At 40.5% G+C, this 20998-nt stretch overlaps 1 protein-coding gene across 1 annotated transcript in view; it reads left to right on the top strand.

Moving 5' to 3' along the window:
- The window catches only part of ABCC5 (ATP binding cassette subfamily C member 5), a 77090-nt gene extending 60696 nt beyond the window's left edge, over positions 1–16394 (top strand). Inside the window, exons 31-40 of the mRNA XM_064516716.1 lie at positions 2565–2705; positions 3371–3522; positions 3975–4091; positions 5387–5622; positions 7941–8054; positions 9154–9266; positions 10278–10386; positions 11827–12054; positions 12270–12412; positions 13109–16394. Coding sequence (XP_064372786.1) covers positions 2565–2705; positions 3371–3522; positions 3975–4091; positions 5387–5622; positions 7941–8054; positions 9154–9266; positions 10278–10386; positions 11827–12054; positions 12270–12412; positions 13109–13381 — 1626 coding nt within the window. The 3' untranslated portion in view covers positions 13382–16394. The remainder of the gene's footprint in view (positions 1–2564; positions 2706–3370; positions 3523–3974; positions 4092–5386; positions 5623–7940; positions 8055–9153; positions 9267–10277; positions 10387–11826; positions 12055–12269; positions 12413–13108) is intronic.
- The last annotated feature ends 4604 nt before the right edge of the window (positions 16395–20998 follow it).

The following is a 20998-nucleotide window of genomic DNA, read 5'->3' on the forward strand; positions in this document are numbered from 1 at the left end:
AAATACTTCATTCTCTGTAAAGCTTTTTTCCTCTTGGCCTGTGGGACTGAGACTGGTGCTTCGTTTAACTTCAACCAAATGTCAAATGAAGGGTGACTGGTTGAAAAGAAAATGTCCCTAATTTATGGAGTTTCTTGTAAACAAGAATCAACTTCTCAGTTCCCTTTTGCTTCCTGCTTATGTTTTCTTCCTGCACTGGTCAGAGAGAACTTCCCCTTTATCTTTCTGCTTTAAAGACATCGTCTGTCAATCCTTTTTCCTTCCTACTCTAGTGTTATAACTTAGTTCTAGTGACATCTTAGCTCTGTTTTCTTTGTTAGCCTTTTCTGTCTCTCAAAAAGCAAAGGAAACAGAACCTTTTGAAGGTGAATGTTCAGCAAAGCCAACAAAACAAATTGTAAATGGTGATGCAAGCACAAAAAGGCTGATCAGAGGAGTATTTCTGAAAGCTGGCAATGGGGCAGATCTTTAACATCATATTTTCAGAGCTTCCTTCCTGGATGCTCAGCTCTCATGGTGTAAGTGAGGCATATGTCTGGCCTGCAGGATTGAAACAGAAGGGGTTATCTTAAAACAAATTCCAAGTAGAGAATGTTGCTCTGAGATTATTTTTACTTTTAGATAAAGTTTTTAAATTTTGTTCATGCCTCTCACTCCCAAAAAGCCATTTCCAAGTGGAAGTGTATACAGAAATTGCATTTTATGTGAATGTATGTTCTGGGCGGAAGCTTTTAGTTTCAAACAGGTGATTTTAGTTAGGCATTTGTCCCCAAACGGCCTGTGGAATAGCTTCCTCCAGTTCCGCAATATCGTATCGTACAGAAGGTGCTTATTGCCATGAAGTGTCGGTATCCATGGAGTGGAAGGTGGTAGCTATGTAGGGCAACTCAGCTGTGATGTAGGGATTTGTCCAGTGATACGCTGAAATACTGCACATGGGTTTGAATAGTCTTACAGTCCTAGCTCTCACGGGTAAGTGAGGCAAGGTATGTCAGGAGAAGGGATGCTTTAAACAGGTCCATTTCTTGTCTGCGGGGTTGAAACAGAAGGGGTAATCTTAAAACAAATTCCAAGTTGAGAATGATGCTCTGAGATTAATTTTGCTTTTAGATAAACATTTTAAATTATGTTGGTGCCTCTCACTCCCAAAAAGCCATTTCCAAGTGGAAGTGTGAGCCTCTATATGAAGACCTGACGGCTGCTGAAAGTAGATTTCCCTTCCATACCTTTTACTGATCCCCAGGGTTTCTGCTGAAACAGATGATTTGGGAGGGGACCACAGTAGCATCTGAGAAGAAGGGTCTAAAGGAAAGGGAAGAAGATAAAGCAGAGTAACCTTGTAGGACAGAGGGAAAGAGAGAAGCCTCTGACTTTTAGAACATGCAGAGGTTAACTGGGGATAGTAGGAGACAGAACTGTAATATGCCATTAAACCGGGAGCTGAGATAATACCCAGGCTTCTCTTTCTAAGTATTTCATTGCTTTCTCTTGGAAATCAGAACTGAACTAGTGTCTGTGCTAACTGCTGTTCCTTAAATTCAGATTTATTGGTTACTTTGATCTAAGAATTTAGCAGACTCAAAAGCTTTATTCCTTGTGCTTGACTGTTGCTAAGACTTCTAGTGGTTCCAGCTTTATGGGAAGTTTCATAATAGTTGATATTTTCCATAAAAGTTCAGCTCCAGAGTTGTAGGATTACAAGGAAATCCTTCTTTAAAGTTGTTCCTACACTTCAAAGTTGAGGGCAGGGAGCAAGTGAAAGCACAAATACATTTGAAATAGAAAAACACAAAAGGCAAATTACTGCACTTTTTCATATTATTCCTAATCTATTCTAATGATTTGCTGAGGGCTCAACTGATTACTTATTTGCTGTTTGATACCAAAAATAGATGTGCTCAGTGACTTTTTTTTTGTGACCACCCAGAACCTCCTTATCCATTCTGTAGAAAGAGGCCTCCAGTGTCACTGACCAGATGTTTCTTACATGTATTGCCTCTTTTGCATAGTGTCAAAATGTTTGGTGCTTCAGCCAGAAGGGCACTGTCAGGGTCAGAGATAATATTATGTACACTGTTCAGCCTTCTTTTCTTTTTTTTCTTTTTTTTGCTTTTTTTTTTTTTTTCCGTAGCCTGCACTACCTGACCTGTACTACTCTTGTTCACATTGAATAATAACATGAAGGTATTCAGGGTACTCCTTCTGAGAAGAAGGGTGCATGGATGTTTGTTAGGGACCTGTTATTAATCAAGCAAATCAGTTTAACAGAAATAGTGGGACCGGGGCTGGAAGATGTTATGTTGTGTGGTACCACTCAGTGTTCAGACAGTGAAAAACTACTCTGAGCCGTCATGGTGAATAAACAGGAGTAGAAGGGTGGCTTCTTAGAAATGGAAATGTGCCCTGTGCTAGGTATGCATCTAGGGAACTAATGGTTAGCTAAACAGTTGGGGAGTCTGTCCTCCCTAGCAATCCTCTTGATTTCAGATTTTTTTTGATAGTTCATCCCTTCCACCTTTGCATTTTGTGCCTTTCCCTCACCTCTTCATACAATGTTCCAACAGATTTGGTGGCTGGATCCAGAACTGACGTATGGCAATGCCAAGCCATTTGTCTTCACGCAGGGCCACTCAGTGTGTAACCGGTCTTTCTTCCCCTGCTTTGACACACCAGCAGTGAAATGTACCTATTCAGCTACTGTTAAGGTAAGTGACTGAATTGATGTAAATGGTTAATTGGGCACTTTGCTGCCTGTATTTTGTGAAAGCATAGTTATGTTGTTTATGTATATGTTATATAAAATGTTGTATTAGTTATGCTATAAAGTGATATAAAAATATGGGATTTTTAGATCCCATAGTCTGGTTCTCCAAACAAAAACAGATTAGTGTCATAAAAGTGACTGTGTTGCCTATCGCACTTGGGTCTTGCATTCTCAGAATTCCACACTGGAAGAATAACCCTGAAATGGATGATAGGAAAGAGAGAATTTGGTTGGTTACTTCCAGTAGTGGTTATTGATAATAATACACACAATTTAAACAGCTGTTTAAAATTTGAATTCAAACAGTTCTCGAGAGGACAAAACACATGTTTATGAAAGCAGCATCAAATAATGTTGCATTTTGAGTAGATGAAATCATTTGATATGAGTGCCCATACAACTGAGCAGTAATATGTTTGGCAGATACATTTTCACAGGGGATAGATTGTGGTACAAAAAACACAGAAATCTTGCATTTTATATGTTATCTAAATGATTGTTTTTTCATCCATTCCTAAAAGGATGTACTTAAAAAAAGAGATCTATGGTATGGTTCCTTAGCGGTGATCATCTAGTGAGCTGGTGTGTATGATATTGGTCTTTCAGGCTCCAGCAGGCATCCAGGTGTTGATGAGTGCCACTCAAAGTACCTACTTAGAAGAGGAAGGTGTATACCAGTTTTACATGGAATATCCAGTTCCTGCCTACCTAGTGGCCCTGGTGGCAGGAGATCTTATACATGCAGACATAGGTCCAAGGTAAGATTTGCAGCCAGTTGATTCTGCTTTTCGAGTCTCTGTGGGGTGCTGCGAGGCTATTTGGGGTAAATACTTTGAGTCACTGATAAGGGAATAGTTGGGACCAAGAGCTGTGACTCTTCAGAGAGCTTGAGCTTTATTTAGATGTAAAGAATTTTACAACATTGCACTGTAAGGTGAAAGAGATCACTCTTTCATAGGTATTTCTTATTGACTCTCTTAGTCATTACAGCTGCTTGCCTTATTGCCTTCAGGCGATTCAAATGATCTTTGAATCAATGATCATCTTCTGCCATGTATGCACAAAGCATTAGCCTAAAGAAGGCCTGACTGAGGTGAGACCTCTTAGCAATATTGTCATACATAGAAGTTTGGTAAGAAGGCAGGCTATTCTGTATGAGAGAGAATTTGGTTCAGGGAAGTATCACGTGATGTTTTCTGTTTTCTGACAGGAGCAGAGTGTGGGCAGAGCCTTGCCTGCTGCCAACAGCCATCAGCAAGCTTTCTGGCATGGTAGAGCGCTGGTTGAGCGCTGCAGAGAGTCTGTATGGCCCATATATATGGGGAAGGTGAGTTTAATAAGTCTCCCAGGATTGTGTAATGGGAACAAAATAAAGTAATTTAAGAAATGATAGTGCATCTTCCCTACATTGGCAATAACAGGAAAATCAGCCTCTCATTGGTGACACTGTAGTAGTCAGAAACAAACTCTGGAGTTTTGGCTTTCTGTTTGGCAGAGGGGAGCATACAAGCAGGGTGGTGTTCTGCTGGGTACGGTGGGCAGAAATTGGAGGTTTCTAAACACTGCACCTTTCCTGAGGAGGGAAGTGGGGGTTTTTTTCTTTCTTTTTTTTTTTTTTTAAACTATAGTGTTTTGTGATGTAGATCCGACACTGGGCTGAACACCATTTAAAGGGTATCGTGGTTTTATTTATTTATTTTTAGCTTTGATCCTTCCATTTGGTACTTGGCATGTGATATGCTTATTGAAATATCCCTGAGGATGTTGAAAACTTGACTCAATACAGATTCATTGCCAGTCTTAATATAAATGATGTTCATAGGGTGTAAAATTAAGCATGACTGTGATTTAATAGCGTTAAAAGAGCATGTTTTTGAGAGATTTTTTTCATTCTCTGGATGTTTATAAAGGCTTCCTGTATTTCTTTCCTAAAGGTAAGTGAGAAGAAAGCGTGTGTGGGGGGTTTTTTGTTTTTTGTTGGCTTTTCTTAACCCCAAAACCAAAACCCACAAAATGTCTGAAATAGTCTGAGAACGAGGCACAGCATGCCAGTGCCGATCATTGGTGGAGAAATGTAGAAAACAAAGTGAACAAGATCGTTACATTCTGAACCAGATGGACTAGAATCATTGTGCTGACCCTACAGGCCCACCAGATCAGTTCAACCACTCTACAGCTTCCCTGCTTCTCTTTTTGCTGGGAGCCTCTGGGGATGGGGCAAAGATCTGTGTATGTATGTGGGCAGTGCATGTGGAGTAAACTTGGTGGTTCTGGCTACTAGACATACAAATTGTGATCAGTTTGCATACATGAAGGGAGCCTGATGCTTCTGGTAACTGTTGGACCTGCAGCACATGAAAAGAATGTCTAGTCTTATGTCCAAAGCTGTGCAGCTCCTTGACCAACAAAATAAAGTCTGCGATCCCCTTATCAGAAGAATTAGGCACCACTGGCCTAGAAGGTTTGTTTCTGGAATCACAAAAACTGTCAGAAGAGCTTTTCCTAAGGAAAAAAAATGATCCAGTGTATGTCTTTTGAAATAGCTGTAATTTACCTATCTCTTCTCTCCCTCTTTCTCTCTCTTTCTCTCTCTCTCTCTCTCTCTCTCTCCCCCTAATTTAGATATGACATTGTTTTTCTTCCTCCATCCTTCCCTATTGTTGCCATGGAAAACCCATGCCTGACCTTCATCATCTCTTCCATTCTGGAGAGCGATGAATTTCTAATTATTGATGTCATTCATGAAGTTGCCCACAGCTGGTTTGGAAACGCAGTCACCAATGCTACTTGGGAAGAGATGTGGCTGAGCGAGGGGCTAGCCACATATGCCCAGCGCCGGATCACCACTGAGACCTATGGTATAGCTGCAGAAGTGTTTTTCCTTACGATGCATCTAATCAGTAATCGAGAGTTGGTTGCACAGAATACTTGCCTTGGGAGCTCCAAAGTCTGTAGAAAGCTGTTTTTCTTTGTTGTTCTGGAGCATGCATGGCCCTAGATTTTGCATTGACCATCTTGGATACTTAGGATATGAGATTTGTTTGGCTTTGGGTGGATTCAATACTTGACATGTAATAGAGGGGTTAGTTGAAATGTGTACGGTGTTATAAGGAGGTTTGTAGGAACTTTGGAATTACTGATACCAGGCAGGGGTTCATCTGTCAGACCAAGGTGAGTAGAGGATGCTTCAGAGAAAGATGTGAGAAATCTTATTATAGTTACATTGTGAAATAACTATCCTCCGAACAAGTATCTTTCTCATACTGGTCAGCTAGTGGTTAGCTGCTGTTGGAAAGAATGATGGTATCAAATAACATGTACACATCTGCCTAGCTAACTCTTTATCTGTCTGAGGCTCTCTGTAGAGTCATAGAACCCAGCCTTTTACAGCTTGTATCAGTGAATTTATAGGTCAGTTGTGTGGTATTGTCTTTAGAATATATAAATCATTCTTTTTGCCTTTCAGTTTAATTGAACTTTTCTTGAAGTGATTAATAGGAATGTACATTTTTCTACTTTTTCCTGACATTTTCTTAAAAGTCTGTGCCATGTGCACTCTTACGTGTTTTCTTAAATGATCTTACTCTATTTCATCTTTCTGAAAATCTTGCAGCAGGAGTGTTTAAAAGCATGCCTTTGTTTATTCATGTATATTGTTTTTGAAGATAAGATGATACTGAAATTGTAGGGAAAGAAGTGCTGTGAATATATATGGAGGCATTACAAAATATAGTCTTTGAAAGCTGTTGTATGCTGAGTAATTCCCAATGTTTAGGACTCTCTTCTATTGAGTTACATTATGTTATACATGACAATGATATGAATAGGTTGAAAGATATCTTTGGGTACACATCCTCTATCCCATCTTAGTCTCTCTCTGGCATAAGATGTAATCCTTGCTGATTTTGGTTTGTTCTCTTGAAATTTGGATCTAGTTATTTCAAAAAGCAATTGTTCAGGAAACTGAGAACTGCCTCTTCCTGTGCCATTCTTCATTTAACTTTTTTTCTGCAATCTGCTTTGTTTCTAGGACAATCCTATGATCTAAATCCTGCCCTTTCTGAAGTCATTTGTGGAGTATCTTCTGCTGCTAGTAGAAAGGCATCTTTGTAATGGTATTGTTTACAGAAATAGGAGTCTAGGGACCACCACAGCTCTTGGATCCTACCTAATCCTCCTCCCTGTTTCTAGCTTGAAATAATTGCCCTAAATACTGTCTTGGTTCTTGCTTCCTCCTGTGAGGCAGATCTTTCCCTTTCTCCCCTATACAGATTCTTCTGTCTTACAGACATACCCTGGTTCTTCATTCCCATTCTGTTTATGTCAACTTCTTAGGTATAGAGTGAGACTCTGAGATCATACCTATGTAACAAGCCCTATCAGTGAAGTTGAAGACTTAGCAAAGAAAGCTGTGTTAAGGGTCCTGGATGTTAGGTATCTTCTAAATCTGAATCCGTTTCCCACACCTTTCTACATCTGCAAGAGTATAATAAAGATCTCTTGACAGCTAGTTTGGCTTGAAAGTAGAAACACTTTTAGCAGCATGGAACACTCTACGGTGCAGTTAGATAGAAGACGAAGAGTAGCCAACCTGGTTGCAGCTACTAAAGAAATCGTGATGAGTGGAAGGTGAAAACTGTATGACGCAATATGGCCAGGATGCTAGATAAAGCTTCAGAAAGATCTGCAGGATCTTTAATAGACTTGCTACATCTAAATCCTTTTCTGTTTGCACCCAAGAGGTGACATTCCCTAAGTAGTATCCCTGACACTGAAAATGGAAGCGTAAGCAAAATATCTACTGTTATACAACTGACTACTTTTTGTAGCACATGGTTGCCCCTTGAAAGTAACCAATACAATAGTTATTCCAATGCTGCTCCGCTTATCTTGCAAGAATTGGTAAGATGATATCAAGGATGTAAATTTTAGCATATTTTTCATGCTGCTTAATTATTTCAGTACAGGCTGCTGCATAATCAGAATGAGTACGTACACTATTTCAGGTTCTGACTTCCGTTACAAATTGCAAGGAATTTTTACAGTCAGTTTCCCTGCCATTACATTTGTGATTCTCTCTTGCTATTGTCTCTTACATTTTCAGTAGTCAGTATTTTGTACATGTGGTAGTTTAGCAGTCATTTTTCCAGAACCGACCTGTTTCTTTCCGGGATAGGAGCTGCCTTCACGTGCTTGGAGACTGCATTCCGCCTTGATGCTCTCCACAGACAAATGAAGCTCCTTGGAGAAGACAACCCCGTCAGCAAGCTTCAGGTTAAACTGGAGCCAGGTATTGCTTTTCCTGGAGCTACAGTACACAGAATTTCTATATACAGATGCTGGAATATGGACAAAAAAAAAAAAGACTAATTTTTACATACCCTTTGTAAAAGAAAGAAAAAAGAAATTTTAGTTAGTAAAACAGTCTAAAAGTAAATGAGGGAACTTGCCTTCAGTGAGCTGCATGTTTTGATTTTCAGTTTTTAAAATATGGATGAAGTTTTCTTCAAAATTTGCTAACTCACCTATATGAATATTCTATTTAAAAACAGAATGTACAGATTCCTTGGGCAGAAATGAAGTGTGAAAAACTTCTGCCTTGAAAGCTGAGTAGCTTTGAACCTGTGAATGTGTAAACTTAGGTAGTTTATAATGAAAATATTTAGAAACATCAGATAATTTTATTTTATTAAATGTTCCTCTTTTTCTGTGTTTGTGTAAGTAATAACTACATTTGTTTACATAAACAGAAACATATGTACTTGCTTTCCTGTTGAGTCAACTATGCAATGTTAGAGGCTGTTTGATTATCTCCTGAGCCAAATATGCTTTTGCATCTTAGCGCTATGTGACTCTTCGTTGATAGTTCTCTAATTTTATCATTATCTGTTTCATTGAAAGTGGATATGGAGCCCCACTCTGTGAAGCTGTCTTCACTCTAGATACATGAAATAAACTAGAATGCACATAGGTATATAACTGGGACTAAGTGGGATGGGAGAGCAAAAGTGTGTTGAAAGTCTCCAAAAAAGGAATATGTAATGCTTTCCTTGTATTGAAATATATGGTGGTTCTCTGAGTTTGGGGCTGAGAAAAGGTTTTGTTTTCAAGTTCCTGGTGTGCTTTCAGTGTCTTCTCATTTGAAGGGACTTGTTCCATAGGGAATTAATATTTAGCCTACAGTCATTGATTTTTTTCAGCTGTATGTTTGGACTGCTTCTCAGATGACACTGAGCAGTAAATTAAGTGTACTGATAACAGGCTTGTTTTGTTTTTAAGTCACTGCACCTCAAGTATGAGATCTCTAGGGGGTCCGCACATTTAGAAGGGCTAGAAACTAGTGTCCTCATTAAACAGTGTCTTGTAATGTTGTTGTTTTTTCCTTTCAGGTGTAAATCCTAGTAATTTAATGAACCTCTTCACCTATGAGAAAGGCTACTGCTTTGTTTACTACCTGTCCCAGCTCTGTGGAGACCCAAGACACTTTGACTCCTTCCTAAGAGTTAGTGTGAATATGTACCTACAATGCCTAAAATGTGCTTCTCTTGAGATTTAGACTTGCTTCGGTTTCAGGTTTTGTCACTGTGACTAATTGTCATGGTGATTAAGGGTGAAGTAGAATACAAGGATGTCTGAGATGGAAGAATAGTGTGGCCCCTTCTGCCACACTGGGATGATTCTCTCAATGCATGACAGGTTTTTCATGAGTTTTCTCTTAAGTGCATGTGCCTATGCTCTTCTTCGATCTCAGATTCTGAGCTTATGAGGTTGCCAAATACAGAGGAGTAATATATTTTTTTATCTCTTGTTCTGTGCTCCAAATAAATTAAAAAGCTGTTCCAACATAGATTAGTTATGGCTGGAATGATGTGACTTTATTCAATACTAAAAATCCTCAACATTTGCTTTTTAAGCTAGAGTGACTGGAAAACCAACTCCCTGCAAAAGGCACAGTTTCCTATATTTGGGGGCAGGTTTGGTATCTTGGAGCACATTTGCAAAATCCTGTAGAAAATTATCTTTATGAACGATTGACTTCTTTTTGAAAAGTGACACAACTCACTGCTTTTTCTTTTTGCTGCATGCATTTTCTCTTTCTTCTCCTCTTCCCATCCATCCCCCGTTCAATCTTTCTCTCCTGTATAGTTATATCAGTATGACTTTAGTCCATAGTCTCAGTGAATAATATGGTAGTCAGGTGTGCTCCTGACTTTCACAAGTGTGAAGTTTGGGGAAACCTTCCTGCCCTTGGTATGTTAGTGTGTCAGTGATCTGGATCAGAAAAAACTTGTACTTAGCTGACAGTATCTTTGCAGCTACCTTCCTTTTTCTTGTTATGGTGCTTTCCTCATCTTATGGTGGAGGGAGAACGTTTTCTTGATTTAAACCCTCACCTGCCTTCCAAATACCTGTTCTCACTCTTTTATCCAGTTTTTTTATTGGCTACAGTGGTTCTCCATCAATCAAAAGCTGTCTTTCTTCTAACCATAATTTATCCTTTATGCTATTTCAGGCCTATATTGAGAAGTACAAATTTACCAGTGTTGTGGCTCAAGATCTTCTGGATTCCTTCCTGAATTTTTTTCCAGAGCTGAAAGAGCAATGTGTTGAGAGCAAAGCAGGTAGGGAGATTTTTTTTTAGCTAACTGCAGAAACTATAGAAACTCTGGATGATAAATTTTGTGCTTGGCTTAGAGAATGCATGAGCAAAAGCTAAGTCTGAGGCAAACAAAATCCTTTGGCAGGAGCCAGATGTTCATGTTAAAATTGGTTGTGATGATTTAGTGTTACTGCCTCTGTGTTGGGGAATGAGAATATCTTAATTTGCCATGCAGTTTCAGCCTTAATCATCTAAGTGCCCCTTGGTGATGTTCTGATTAACTCATTTTTCACTCTGCAGACAGAGTGGTCAGTGTATATGAATGATATTTACACATGTTCAAATGGAAATCATCATGATTACAGGGAGAGGACGATGGGAGCTTACACTGAAATTCCATGTATTTTAATTACAGGAAACATGCTTTGACAACTGTAATGTTCTCAAGATCCTTTTTGCATGTAAACTGTCTTCCACAATGTTTCCTCTCTTGTCATTCTCTCCTTATAACCTCTCCTTGCTGGTGGGTTTGTAAAGATCTATAGTCTACTAGATGTTTATTAGCCTGTTTTCTTAAAGAAATGAGACTACTGTGATCATGCCTTGTGTCCATCCTTACAAATAATCATCAAACTTATGGTCAGTTTAAACCAAATTGGCAGTGGAGTACAGCTCTACTAAGTTTCTACAAGCTTTGTGGAAGCTGCCTGCAGAGACATGTAGATTAGTGCTATTACTGTGGGAAAGGCTGCAGCATGAGCTCAGCACTTCTGTGTTTTGTTTGGCCCAGTAGTTGGCTAATGAGGGAACCACAGTCTGTGCTAACTCTGCTTAGCTAGTATTCAGGGGATTTGGGAGAGAGGAGTTTTAGGGGAGATGGTGTGGAACTGGAAGTCTTGCCAAGGGTAGGAAAGTGCTGAGGTGTTAGAGGGTCAAGCAGGGGCAGCTCTGTTGGAAAACAGGCTCTGTTGGTTCTGCCACTTGTTGAGAAACTTTTTTGATTTTACTTACCAATGGTGTAAATGAATCTAAAATTGCTTATGTTTTTGCTGGTTGGGATAGAAGGGGTTTAGTCAGCCCTCTCACCTCCTTTTCTTATGAAGCAAATTTTCCCTGTTTTTTTCGGAATCATAGACATTTGTCTGCCTGGAAGTCTTGATACTCACTGCAATGATAAGTTCTTGAGAAACGTGTTAAGTACTAGATAACATCACAGTTAAATTTGGCAGAGATTTTGCTGGCACTCTACCAGGTGTAGCATAGGCTACCCTGATGAATCTGCCAAGGCTGATTGGGGCTCTCTCAGGATCTTGCTTCTGGTATGTCACTACAACTATAGGTCGGTCTGACTTGCTGTTGTTAGAACCTCTTTAAAGTGTGCTAGAAGCAGTTCTGAACCTTGAGACAGCCAAGCCACCCATAGAAACTCCTGTTTGACACATTTTGGTGCTCCTTATTCCAGGACTGGAGTTTGAACGTTGGCTTAATGCTACAGGACCTCCGTTAGCTGAGCCAGATTTATCTCAGGGATCCAGTCTGACCAAACCAGTGGAGAATCTCTTCAAACTCTGGACCACCGAGCCGCTGGATTCTGCTGCTGCTGCCAGCAGTGTTGACCTCACTAAATGGAGAACGTTTCAAACCGTGCTTTTCTTGGACAGATTGCTGGATGGGTCACCACTGCCACATGGTGGGTACTCTATCAGGATGGTAGAAAAATATTTCTGGAACGAAGACTTGAATTCTTTAGTTTATTTTGTTCAACTATCACCAAAAACAAAGAAAAAGAAAAAGAAAAGCCCCATTCCAAGTTGAGTTTATCATTCATTATTCTCTAATGACCCTCAAACATGACAAAATATGTCATAATAATATGTTCTTTCTCTGTGTATCTGCTCTCTTCAGTGGTGATAAAAAAGCTTTCGGAATGTTACTCCTCTCAGCTGGACTCCATGAATGCAGAGATCCGTATCCGCTGGTTGCAGATTGTAGTCCGAAATGACTATTATCCAGACCTTTACAAAGTCCGTCGCTTCTTGGAAAACCAGGTACTAACTGCTGGATTAAAATCACTGCACCTCTCAGTGCATGAGACATGTGCATGAGACATGCGACGTGAAAGACCTTGGAACTTCTGCTTCCTGGCCAAGTGTAGACCAGGTGTGTTGCAAAGGGGCCGAGCATGGCTCACCTGCTAGCGGGTGGGGAGGAATGGGCAGATGTAATTTGAATTGCCTACCAATAATCTCTGCTTTTCTAGACTAACTGAATACTCTTGTCCCAGCTCTGCCCAATGCATTTTTTGTGTTGCTTTGTAGCAGCCCTGGCTTTTCTAGAGAAGACTTTTTCACAATACTAAATCATGTTGTTTTTTTTTTTTTCCTGTGAATATTTACATTTCAGGCAAGGCTAGGGCTCATCAAATTGCTTTCAATAGTAGTTTTATTGTGCAGGAGCAAAAGGTTAATGCAGGCATTTGCTGTGGCCTGTTCTCCTCAGCCTTTTAAGTAATTCTGTTATTTGCGGAAATAGCTCAGTCTTAGAGAACAAGTGGGTTTTTTTTTATCATTTGTAAAAATCTTTGTATTAAATTTATTTAGAATAGGCTTGGCTAGGCTATGTTGTGAAGAAATGTGATATTTGTCTCCAACCTGAAGTCATTTAGGGCTATCTCAGTAGTTATAAAATGGCTGAACCTCTTGCCTTTCACTGAAGTGGTATTATCCAGTTCTCCTTTTTTGCAGATGTCTCGGATGTACACAATTCCACTTTATGAGGACCTTTGCACTGGCACCCTGAAGTCTTTTGCCTTAGAAATTTTTTACCAGACCCAAAACCAGCTGCACCCCAATTTGCGGAAAACCATCCAGCAGATCTTATCACAGGGCTTGAATCCACTTCCTGCCATAGACACTACAGCAGTCACTACAGACACACCAGCAATGGTGCTTGAGGACAAAGTCTCAGAGGCCACTAACGGTGCCATTTCACTCAGGGATGTTAATGTGTCTGCTTAGATCACCAGCTCATGCCAGCCATGAAGCTTGAAAGGGGGGACAGGAACAGAGGAAAGATACAAAGTGTCACCTCCTTTCCCTCAGCCCTGCGGCTGCAGTGTATTGTTGTAACTGGATTTCTTTTCCCAAAACACAAAGCAAATGTGCCTTCAAGTACCCAGCATGTGACACTGCCAGGCTTCAGAGATCTCCTTCAGCTGTGGGATGGATATTTTGATTCAGTTTATACTGAGCAGGGACTCCTGGGCAGTTGCTTCTCCAGGGAAAGTGGATAGTTTTCTTTCCTGAGGCTCTTCTGGATGATTTCTCTGAGTTGCTTTTGTTTGAGGCCACTGAGGCACATCCTACTTGCTTTATGTATGGTGCTGGGGAGTGTATATGTATCCAGCTGCCATTATCCTGATATTTGGGCCAGAGTTCTGCAAAGGAGAGACTCAGGAATTTAAAGTGGCAGGAAAATGTTTTCATGTAATGCTTCTTACTGTGACAGAAGTGTTGTGATTTGGGAGATAGGGGACTAATGCTTAAATAATTGAGAAACTAATTTTAAATAGTGCCTGGGTTTTTTCCCCAGTTGGATAAATAATAATGTTTTATATATATATATCTCTATATATATTAATATATAGATGTGTATATATATATATTCATATGTATATGAAGAGCAGGGAAATCTTATAATGGATTTGAAATCCCTCCGTAGTTAACCCTACCCTCAGTTTTTCCTTTGCACTCATTGGGACAAGCAATAATGAAACGTTTAGCCTCGAATTTTCAGAAAAAGTTATATTAGATGCCCAAATGCCATCAATTCTGATAGTGGATGGATGCCTAAATCTTTTTAACTGTTTTGACAAGTCTAGCTGCAACCCTTGTTAGTGTCTAAGGATTTGTAGCACGTGCATTCTTCAGATGCACTGTGGGTTTTCCATTCTGTGCTTTTGGAAGAATTAACAGGATCTTTTATTTAATTTTTTAAAAGATCCTTAGCATGTGTTGGGCCTGGAGATATCCATGCTAAAATTTTATTGCCTTGAATAACAATTGCCTGAATAACAGTTGCTCAGTCATATGATAGTCTGAGGGAAGCACCCTCTTTCTTGATGTGAAATTTTTAAGCCCTGCTTTACCAGAGTCTGTTCTGTGACTCATGGAGGTGGGACGATGCCAATTCATTTACACAGCATGCTATTTCTCTTGATCACTAGCCAGGCACACAGGACGGAGAGATCCTATCTTCTGTCTGTGCCATCTGGTCTTAAAAGTGCTGATGGCAAAGCATTGTTGGGGTTGCTGTTGCAGCCCGAGGGAATCACACAGTACAGGTGATGGTTCTTAGACTCTGTGCCACATTCTTTAAAATGTGGGTCGTTTGTGTGCCTCTTGGTGAGCTCCCAATAATCGTCTCTGAGCTGATGTGTGACCATGATAGTTTGAATAAAAGGTCAAACCTTTGGAAGAGGCTCAGCTAAAGGACATGTGAGAGGGAATTTGTTGCATCCTTTTGGGCAAATTTTAGCACTGCTATGAGGATCTATATAGCACAGGAAGAGGGGAAACTCGGGAGATTTTTTCACCAAAAAATCTGTTTACACCCATGTGTGGATGGGGACTTAGGTGCTGTTACTGGATCTGAATTTTCTGGCTTTAAATTAATTTGGACTTCACTGTAGCCTTAGCCTGGGCTGAACTGGGATAAAGCAATAATAAACTCAGGCCTCCTTAGTGCTTCATTAGGTTTCAAAATGGGCCATCTGCATTGTTGGGCTTGAACTCCAAGCTCTGCTCTTTACTCCTTGAATGGGATTATCTTTTTTGTTCTGTTTTGTTTTCCCAGAGGGGAGGGAGAATCATGTTTTCTGTACAAATCTCTTTCCTTTTTATTTGTTGCTCTGTTGAAAGAGATTCGTGCAAGCTGACTTTCCACTTCCTGAGTTGCCACTGTTGGTGCTGCGTCTCCTAGACCCCACTGCCAGCAGTGGCAGCCTGGCCAAGACCAGTAACCACTAGCATCATTTGGAATCACAGGCCTCCGTTTTAACATGTTTTATTTTGTGGGAGAATGTGTGCGACCCTGGTGGGAATTTTTAATTTACATGGATGCCTTATGATGATTGTCAAATTAAACTAAGCTTTGTGACAAGTTTAGCCTTTTTGGCTGTTTTTCAGTGTCCCTGCTATAGACATATGGAAGAGCTAACTTGGTATGTTGTCTTTTATTTTGTTCTTTTCTGGAGTACAGCACATAACGAGTTTGGAAGCTACTTAAAAGCTGCACAACAAAAAGTTTAAGAGGAGGCAAAAGAAAATAATCAAAAGTAAATATCATTTGTTGTATTACAACTGTCTGAAATACATCAGATCAGCTGTGTGTTTGCATATACATGCATCAGAACAGGGAAATGCTGGCTGAACCTAACAGACTATTTTCTGATTAAAGAATGCAAGATTTAAGTTAGTGTTTTTGTTCTCATCTCTGTGAGATCCCATCAGATGGCTATTTTCATGAGACTTGTTCTCTAAAACACAGAAGTAGAGTAGTAAGATTTGTTGAAAATATTCCACGCTTCTTTATTCAGGTACTTCAGCTCTTCCTATGAACAAGGAATGCATTTTTATTTTGAAGGGATAAAAAATTGGAAGCGTGTTTGTGGAGATAAGCCTTCCTTTCGTTGATACAAAATAAATTAATGCTTCACGCAACTTTCTATCATGATCTGTCATAGACTTTATGTTGACTGGAAAATTAGACTGAGATTAAGTCGAAACTGTTTATGGGCCCTATCTTTGCTAGGTTCATTTCTGATATGTTAAAATAAAATACAGCAAATCAGTTTTATTTAAGCAGATACCAAGAGATAGTTATCTTCCTTTTTCTGAAAATCAAAGCTATTATTTACCTTGTTTATTTCATTGTGGCCTTGAGGAGGGTGATACAGGATCTAGAAATATCACTTGTGGAAAAGCTCTGAAGAGCTAAATGCTTTAATAAAATGGAATATTACTAACTTTATCTTTTTAGCATTTCACAGTCATGTTGGATAATACATTATAATTCCTGTTAGCTGCACGTATTACTCTGTCTAGCTTGTATCAGTAAATATGCTGCTATGGTTATATTACAAAATCCTAACTGTGCAATTTCTATTAACCAAGCGAAATTCTAGCAAGCATCTCAAACATTATGATTTAACCAAAGTTTTGTCACGTTCTCACACTACAGTGACCTTGGCCATTGCCTTTTTTGGATAACAGGCAGCCTTCTGTACTTCTGTGCTAAGCACACTTACTGCACAATTCACTTAGGTCAAGCACACTTCTTCACTGTTTTCTCTGCTTGTATTTGTCCAAAGTTAAAATACCTCAATACGAACAACACTTACACATCACAAGACACTTGTTTTCACACTTTTTATCATAGATTAGTAACAGCTTAAAGTCATTACGACCACAATATCAGACTTTCTGTCTAAAGCAAGCCACAGCAGAAATCACAGTGTAAGATTTATGAAACCACTAATGTCTGAGATACAGAGTTATTTTTTTGTTGTGAAAACCAAATTTAAATGACACTGAATTTGCTGAAGCCCTGGCTAAATTGTTCTAGTTGTTAATTATATGCCTCCTAAAAATGCCTACCTAATTTCTAGTTTGGATTTGTCTAGTTTCAGCTTCCAGGTCTTGGAGCTACTGCCTTGTTTGACAAACATAGGAACTGTTTACTGATAGTAACCTCTTTCCCATGTAAGTACCTCTTAATTCTCAGAGAAGACAAATGGAGTTGTTTAGTCTGTTGCTGCAAGGTATGTTTTCCACACTTCATATATTGCTTTAGTTCTTGTGTGGAGCACGATGTTTCAGCATCCTTTTAAAGTGGAATTGCCAGAACTGCATACCGTTTCTCAAAAATTACCTCAAATGCTGCTGTCTGTATATTCTGCACCAACTTAAAAAGAGATTTTTATTAATGTTGTTGGATGTATGCTGTTCTTTCAGTAATTACAGTCGTAAATTGGGCACTGGTTAGAGTATGTTGTATATTGACCTGGTAACCTTTTCTCTTATACCTGAGGGGTGTAGAGAGAAGTTATTCCATACTCTGGAGGTGACTCTTTTTCTTGTCTACAGAGGAAGACTAGCTAGTTGAGTTAAATTACTGTCCCTGTGTGCATACTGCCCACCACTCCTTCACCACATGCATGCACCTTCTGCACTTGAAAACTCACATCTTATATATCTGATCTCATCAAGAGAGCTAGGATTGTGATCAACATGGTATACTGTGTGCTTCACAAAGATGATATTTTACTACAGCAAAGAGAAATCTCTCTCTAAAATTTAAGAAATGGCATTAATAGGTTTTGCAGAGTATTGGACCCCTTTCCACAAGCATACTTACTGAGATGCTGCGTCTTAAGGAAGAGTGGGAGGTGATATGTAAGGATGGGAGACTGGGGTGTTCTTCATGCCTCTGATTTGGTGGAAGGTGGCACAGGGATTAATGAGCCCAAGTCATAAATGGTTGACATTCTGCATATGACCTATGGAAGCATCAGCTTCTTGCATTGTTTTAATTTTGGTATCTTGCATTATGTTGTTCTTGAGCGCTATTGTAACCAGCATGGAAGCCTGGACCTGTGTTCTGCCTCATGGTGTATCTGAAGTAATGGTGGAAGTCTTTGTCTAGCAGTGGGAGTCTTCCTCAGTCTGAGCTACCCCATCTTTCTAGAAGAAGAGTGAGTTTTCCCACTAGCTGAAGAGAATACTGTATTACCAAGCTGCTTCAGGCTGTCCAAAAACCATCAGGGACTTCTTCCACACTCTCTTGAGCATAAAACTCAAATCCCCTCTCTAAAATCTCCCTTAAGCCACAGAGTGAAATTCTGCGCTATCCCTCTAACCCAGCACTGGCCACTGTCAGCCTAGGAGTATTGCAGGGACTAATAAAGCTCCAAGGACTTTGTGCTTTCCCAATCTTGGTATCGGGATCTAAAGGAATGGAAGAGTTCTCCTGTGTAATTTAAGGATCCTCTGTGTGTCAGAGTTTGCCTGGGTGGTGGGGAGGGAATCTTAGGAAGCAGTCTCATCCATGGGGCAAGTGGATTTTCCTTTTTAGAAGACAGACGTGAGAATATGTGTGAACAGCATTGCTCAGATCACTTTTTACCTGTCTCCCTGTCCTGGAACCATCTGCAGTTGGAGACAAATGACCAATGTGAACACAAGGCTGATGAAACCCAAAGACTGTGGAAAATGATCATGAAAATATCATCAAATACATACCTAACAAAGGATGGTCTTTCACATTGAAATTAGCTTGCTACTTAACCACATGCAAATTCCTTTTAACTGTTTCAATTTCCACAGAAACTGGACTCACCCTCTTGGTGTGTGTTCTCTTCTCTTTTACAAGAAAATATGAAGCACCTATGTGAAGTGCGTTGAGAAACTGACATAAAGGCAAGTGTCATTTTGTCTTAAAATATCCCCTTCAGGACTTGCTGTCTAAATATACTTGTGTTTCTGTCTTCAGGAATAGGTGAATCCAGTAGGATTGCCAGGAGGGCAACAGAGAAAATTCTCTGCTGCCTTTGTTCTGAAGAGCTTTGGGGTTAGTAGAAATAAAACACTGCCTGCTGCATAATGGATGAATTTCACTGCCCACTGCCAGCTTTACAGTCAGGGCAAGCAAAGTATATTAGATATCTTACAGACCAAGAAACTTCCATCTCTTTCCTTCTTCTAACAGAATCATAGATAAATACAGGTAGATGTTTAACTAGTTCACTGATTTACTATATTTACAATGTTAGGTCTCAGCATTCATACTATTTCCTATAATCTGTCCTTCAATAGATTTTTTTACAATTGTCTGTGATTGCTGTTTCCAGAAGAAAGCAGCAAGAGTGAAATCACACAGATGACAGCCTCACTGTTTCTGAGACAGAGCTCTTTTTTTCCTTTCCCTCCCCCAACAGAGACCTATCCTGTGTCAGCACAGCCCATGCAGCTGCAAGTCTATTGCCTGAGCATTAGACAGAGGGGTCCTTATTCTTACTGACGGCAATGTTCCCTTTGCTCCCCAAAGGGTCAGAACTCAAACGTGAGAGGTCTTGTTTGTTGGTTAGATTTGCTGAATGCAGTGGTGTCTGTGAAATGGGCGTATGTAAGGAGCAGAGAGTGTGTTTCTGCATCAATCACGGTCATTGCACAGCTATTGGATCAGCTGTTAGTTACCTGCTAGTGTTTCCATTCTGTTAAGGCTGACGTTTGAGAGAGGAAATTGAGTCATTTCTTTCAGAAATGAATGCAGAAGACTACAGTGCGTTCTATAGATCTCTGTTCTTAAGAGAACATCTCTACACAAGGATCAGGTGATAGTCCTTTGGCCTGCTTCAATATGGCTTTGACCCACCTAAGAAAGCTCAGAACTAGTGGTGGGGTTAGTGAAGGGTGGTCTGGAGGGGGCCTCTTATTCCTGTATTTCTTTCCTTTGTCATTGTCTCCCTTTCTGTGGAAAACTCATATATATATGTGTGTATATATATATATATATATATATATATATATATATATATACACACACACACATACATATATATATAATTTTTATTTCATTAGACAGTGGTGTATCTGTCAAAGTATGGGAATCACCATATTTCCTTTTTCAGCTCAGCCCTTTGACTATTATTTTATGATAAACTATCTCAGGTATTATCTATGCCATTATCTTTAGAAATCACTTCAACAGTGAAGACCAAGAGTTTCTATATCTCTTGGCCCTGCTCTTATCCTGAAGAGTCATAGACATTTGTCTGCCTGGTTTTGTTTTCCTCTGAGACCAAGAGATGTTCAGGTGAATGTTAATCTTCTCCACCTGTGCTCCAGAGAATTTCCACTCTCTTCCAGGTTATCACTGAACATGAAATACCAGTGGGGCTGCTGGTGGCCCCTTCCCACCCCAGAACCTCGTAAACTCAGTGCCTTACACCAGCTCAGGAACAGCTCTAGTAGCAGAGAACCCTTTCCCATAATTCTAAATATTTTTGTAGGCTTGTTTGGGTAGGAGTTTCAGACTGAGGAACGCTTTCCTGTGTGGGTCTGGACCAGCTGCGTGAGCATGTGAAGGCAGGAGCTATGTGTAATGTGCCGGCTGGAGCTAAGCGAGGGGGCCTGGGGTGGTGGGCAGGGAAGACAGGTTATCGCCACGCAGTGAGGCCAGGCCCCGTGTCTGGGGCATCCTCCAGAGCAGCGCGTACTCTCCGCGCCGTCGCGAAGCTTGGTTTTGCTTTCCAGCTCCTGCCTCTTCCAAGCTGCCCTTTGTCTTGCTTCTGGAGAAAGGCTTCACCTCTGCGGCATAAACAGCGGGGCAGCGCGACCACAGCGCCGTCACTAGCTCCTGAATGCCACAAGGACCCGCGCGGGGCAATATGGCCCCCCTCAGCGCCGCGCTGCGCTCCGCACGGACGGGGGGTTGGGTGCTCTCGCCGCCCCTGGGCCTGCCCCAGCGGCCGCGCCCGCCGCGGGGCGTGCTGGGACTTGTCGTTTTCTTGGACCGCAGGGTGCGCTGGCGCCGCTCGGCTGGCTACTGCGGATTGGTCGCGAGGCGGCACGTGC

This window comes from Dromaius novaehollandiae, chromosome 9, assembly GCF_036370855.1.
Source record: "Dromaius novaehollandiae isolate bDroNov1 chromosome 9, bDroNov1.hap1, whole genome shotgun sequence".
NCBI classification, from domain to species: Eukaryota; Metazoa; Chordata; class Aves; order Casuariiformes; family Dromaiidae; genus Dromaius; species Dromaius novaehollandiae.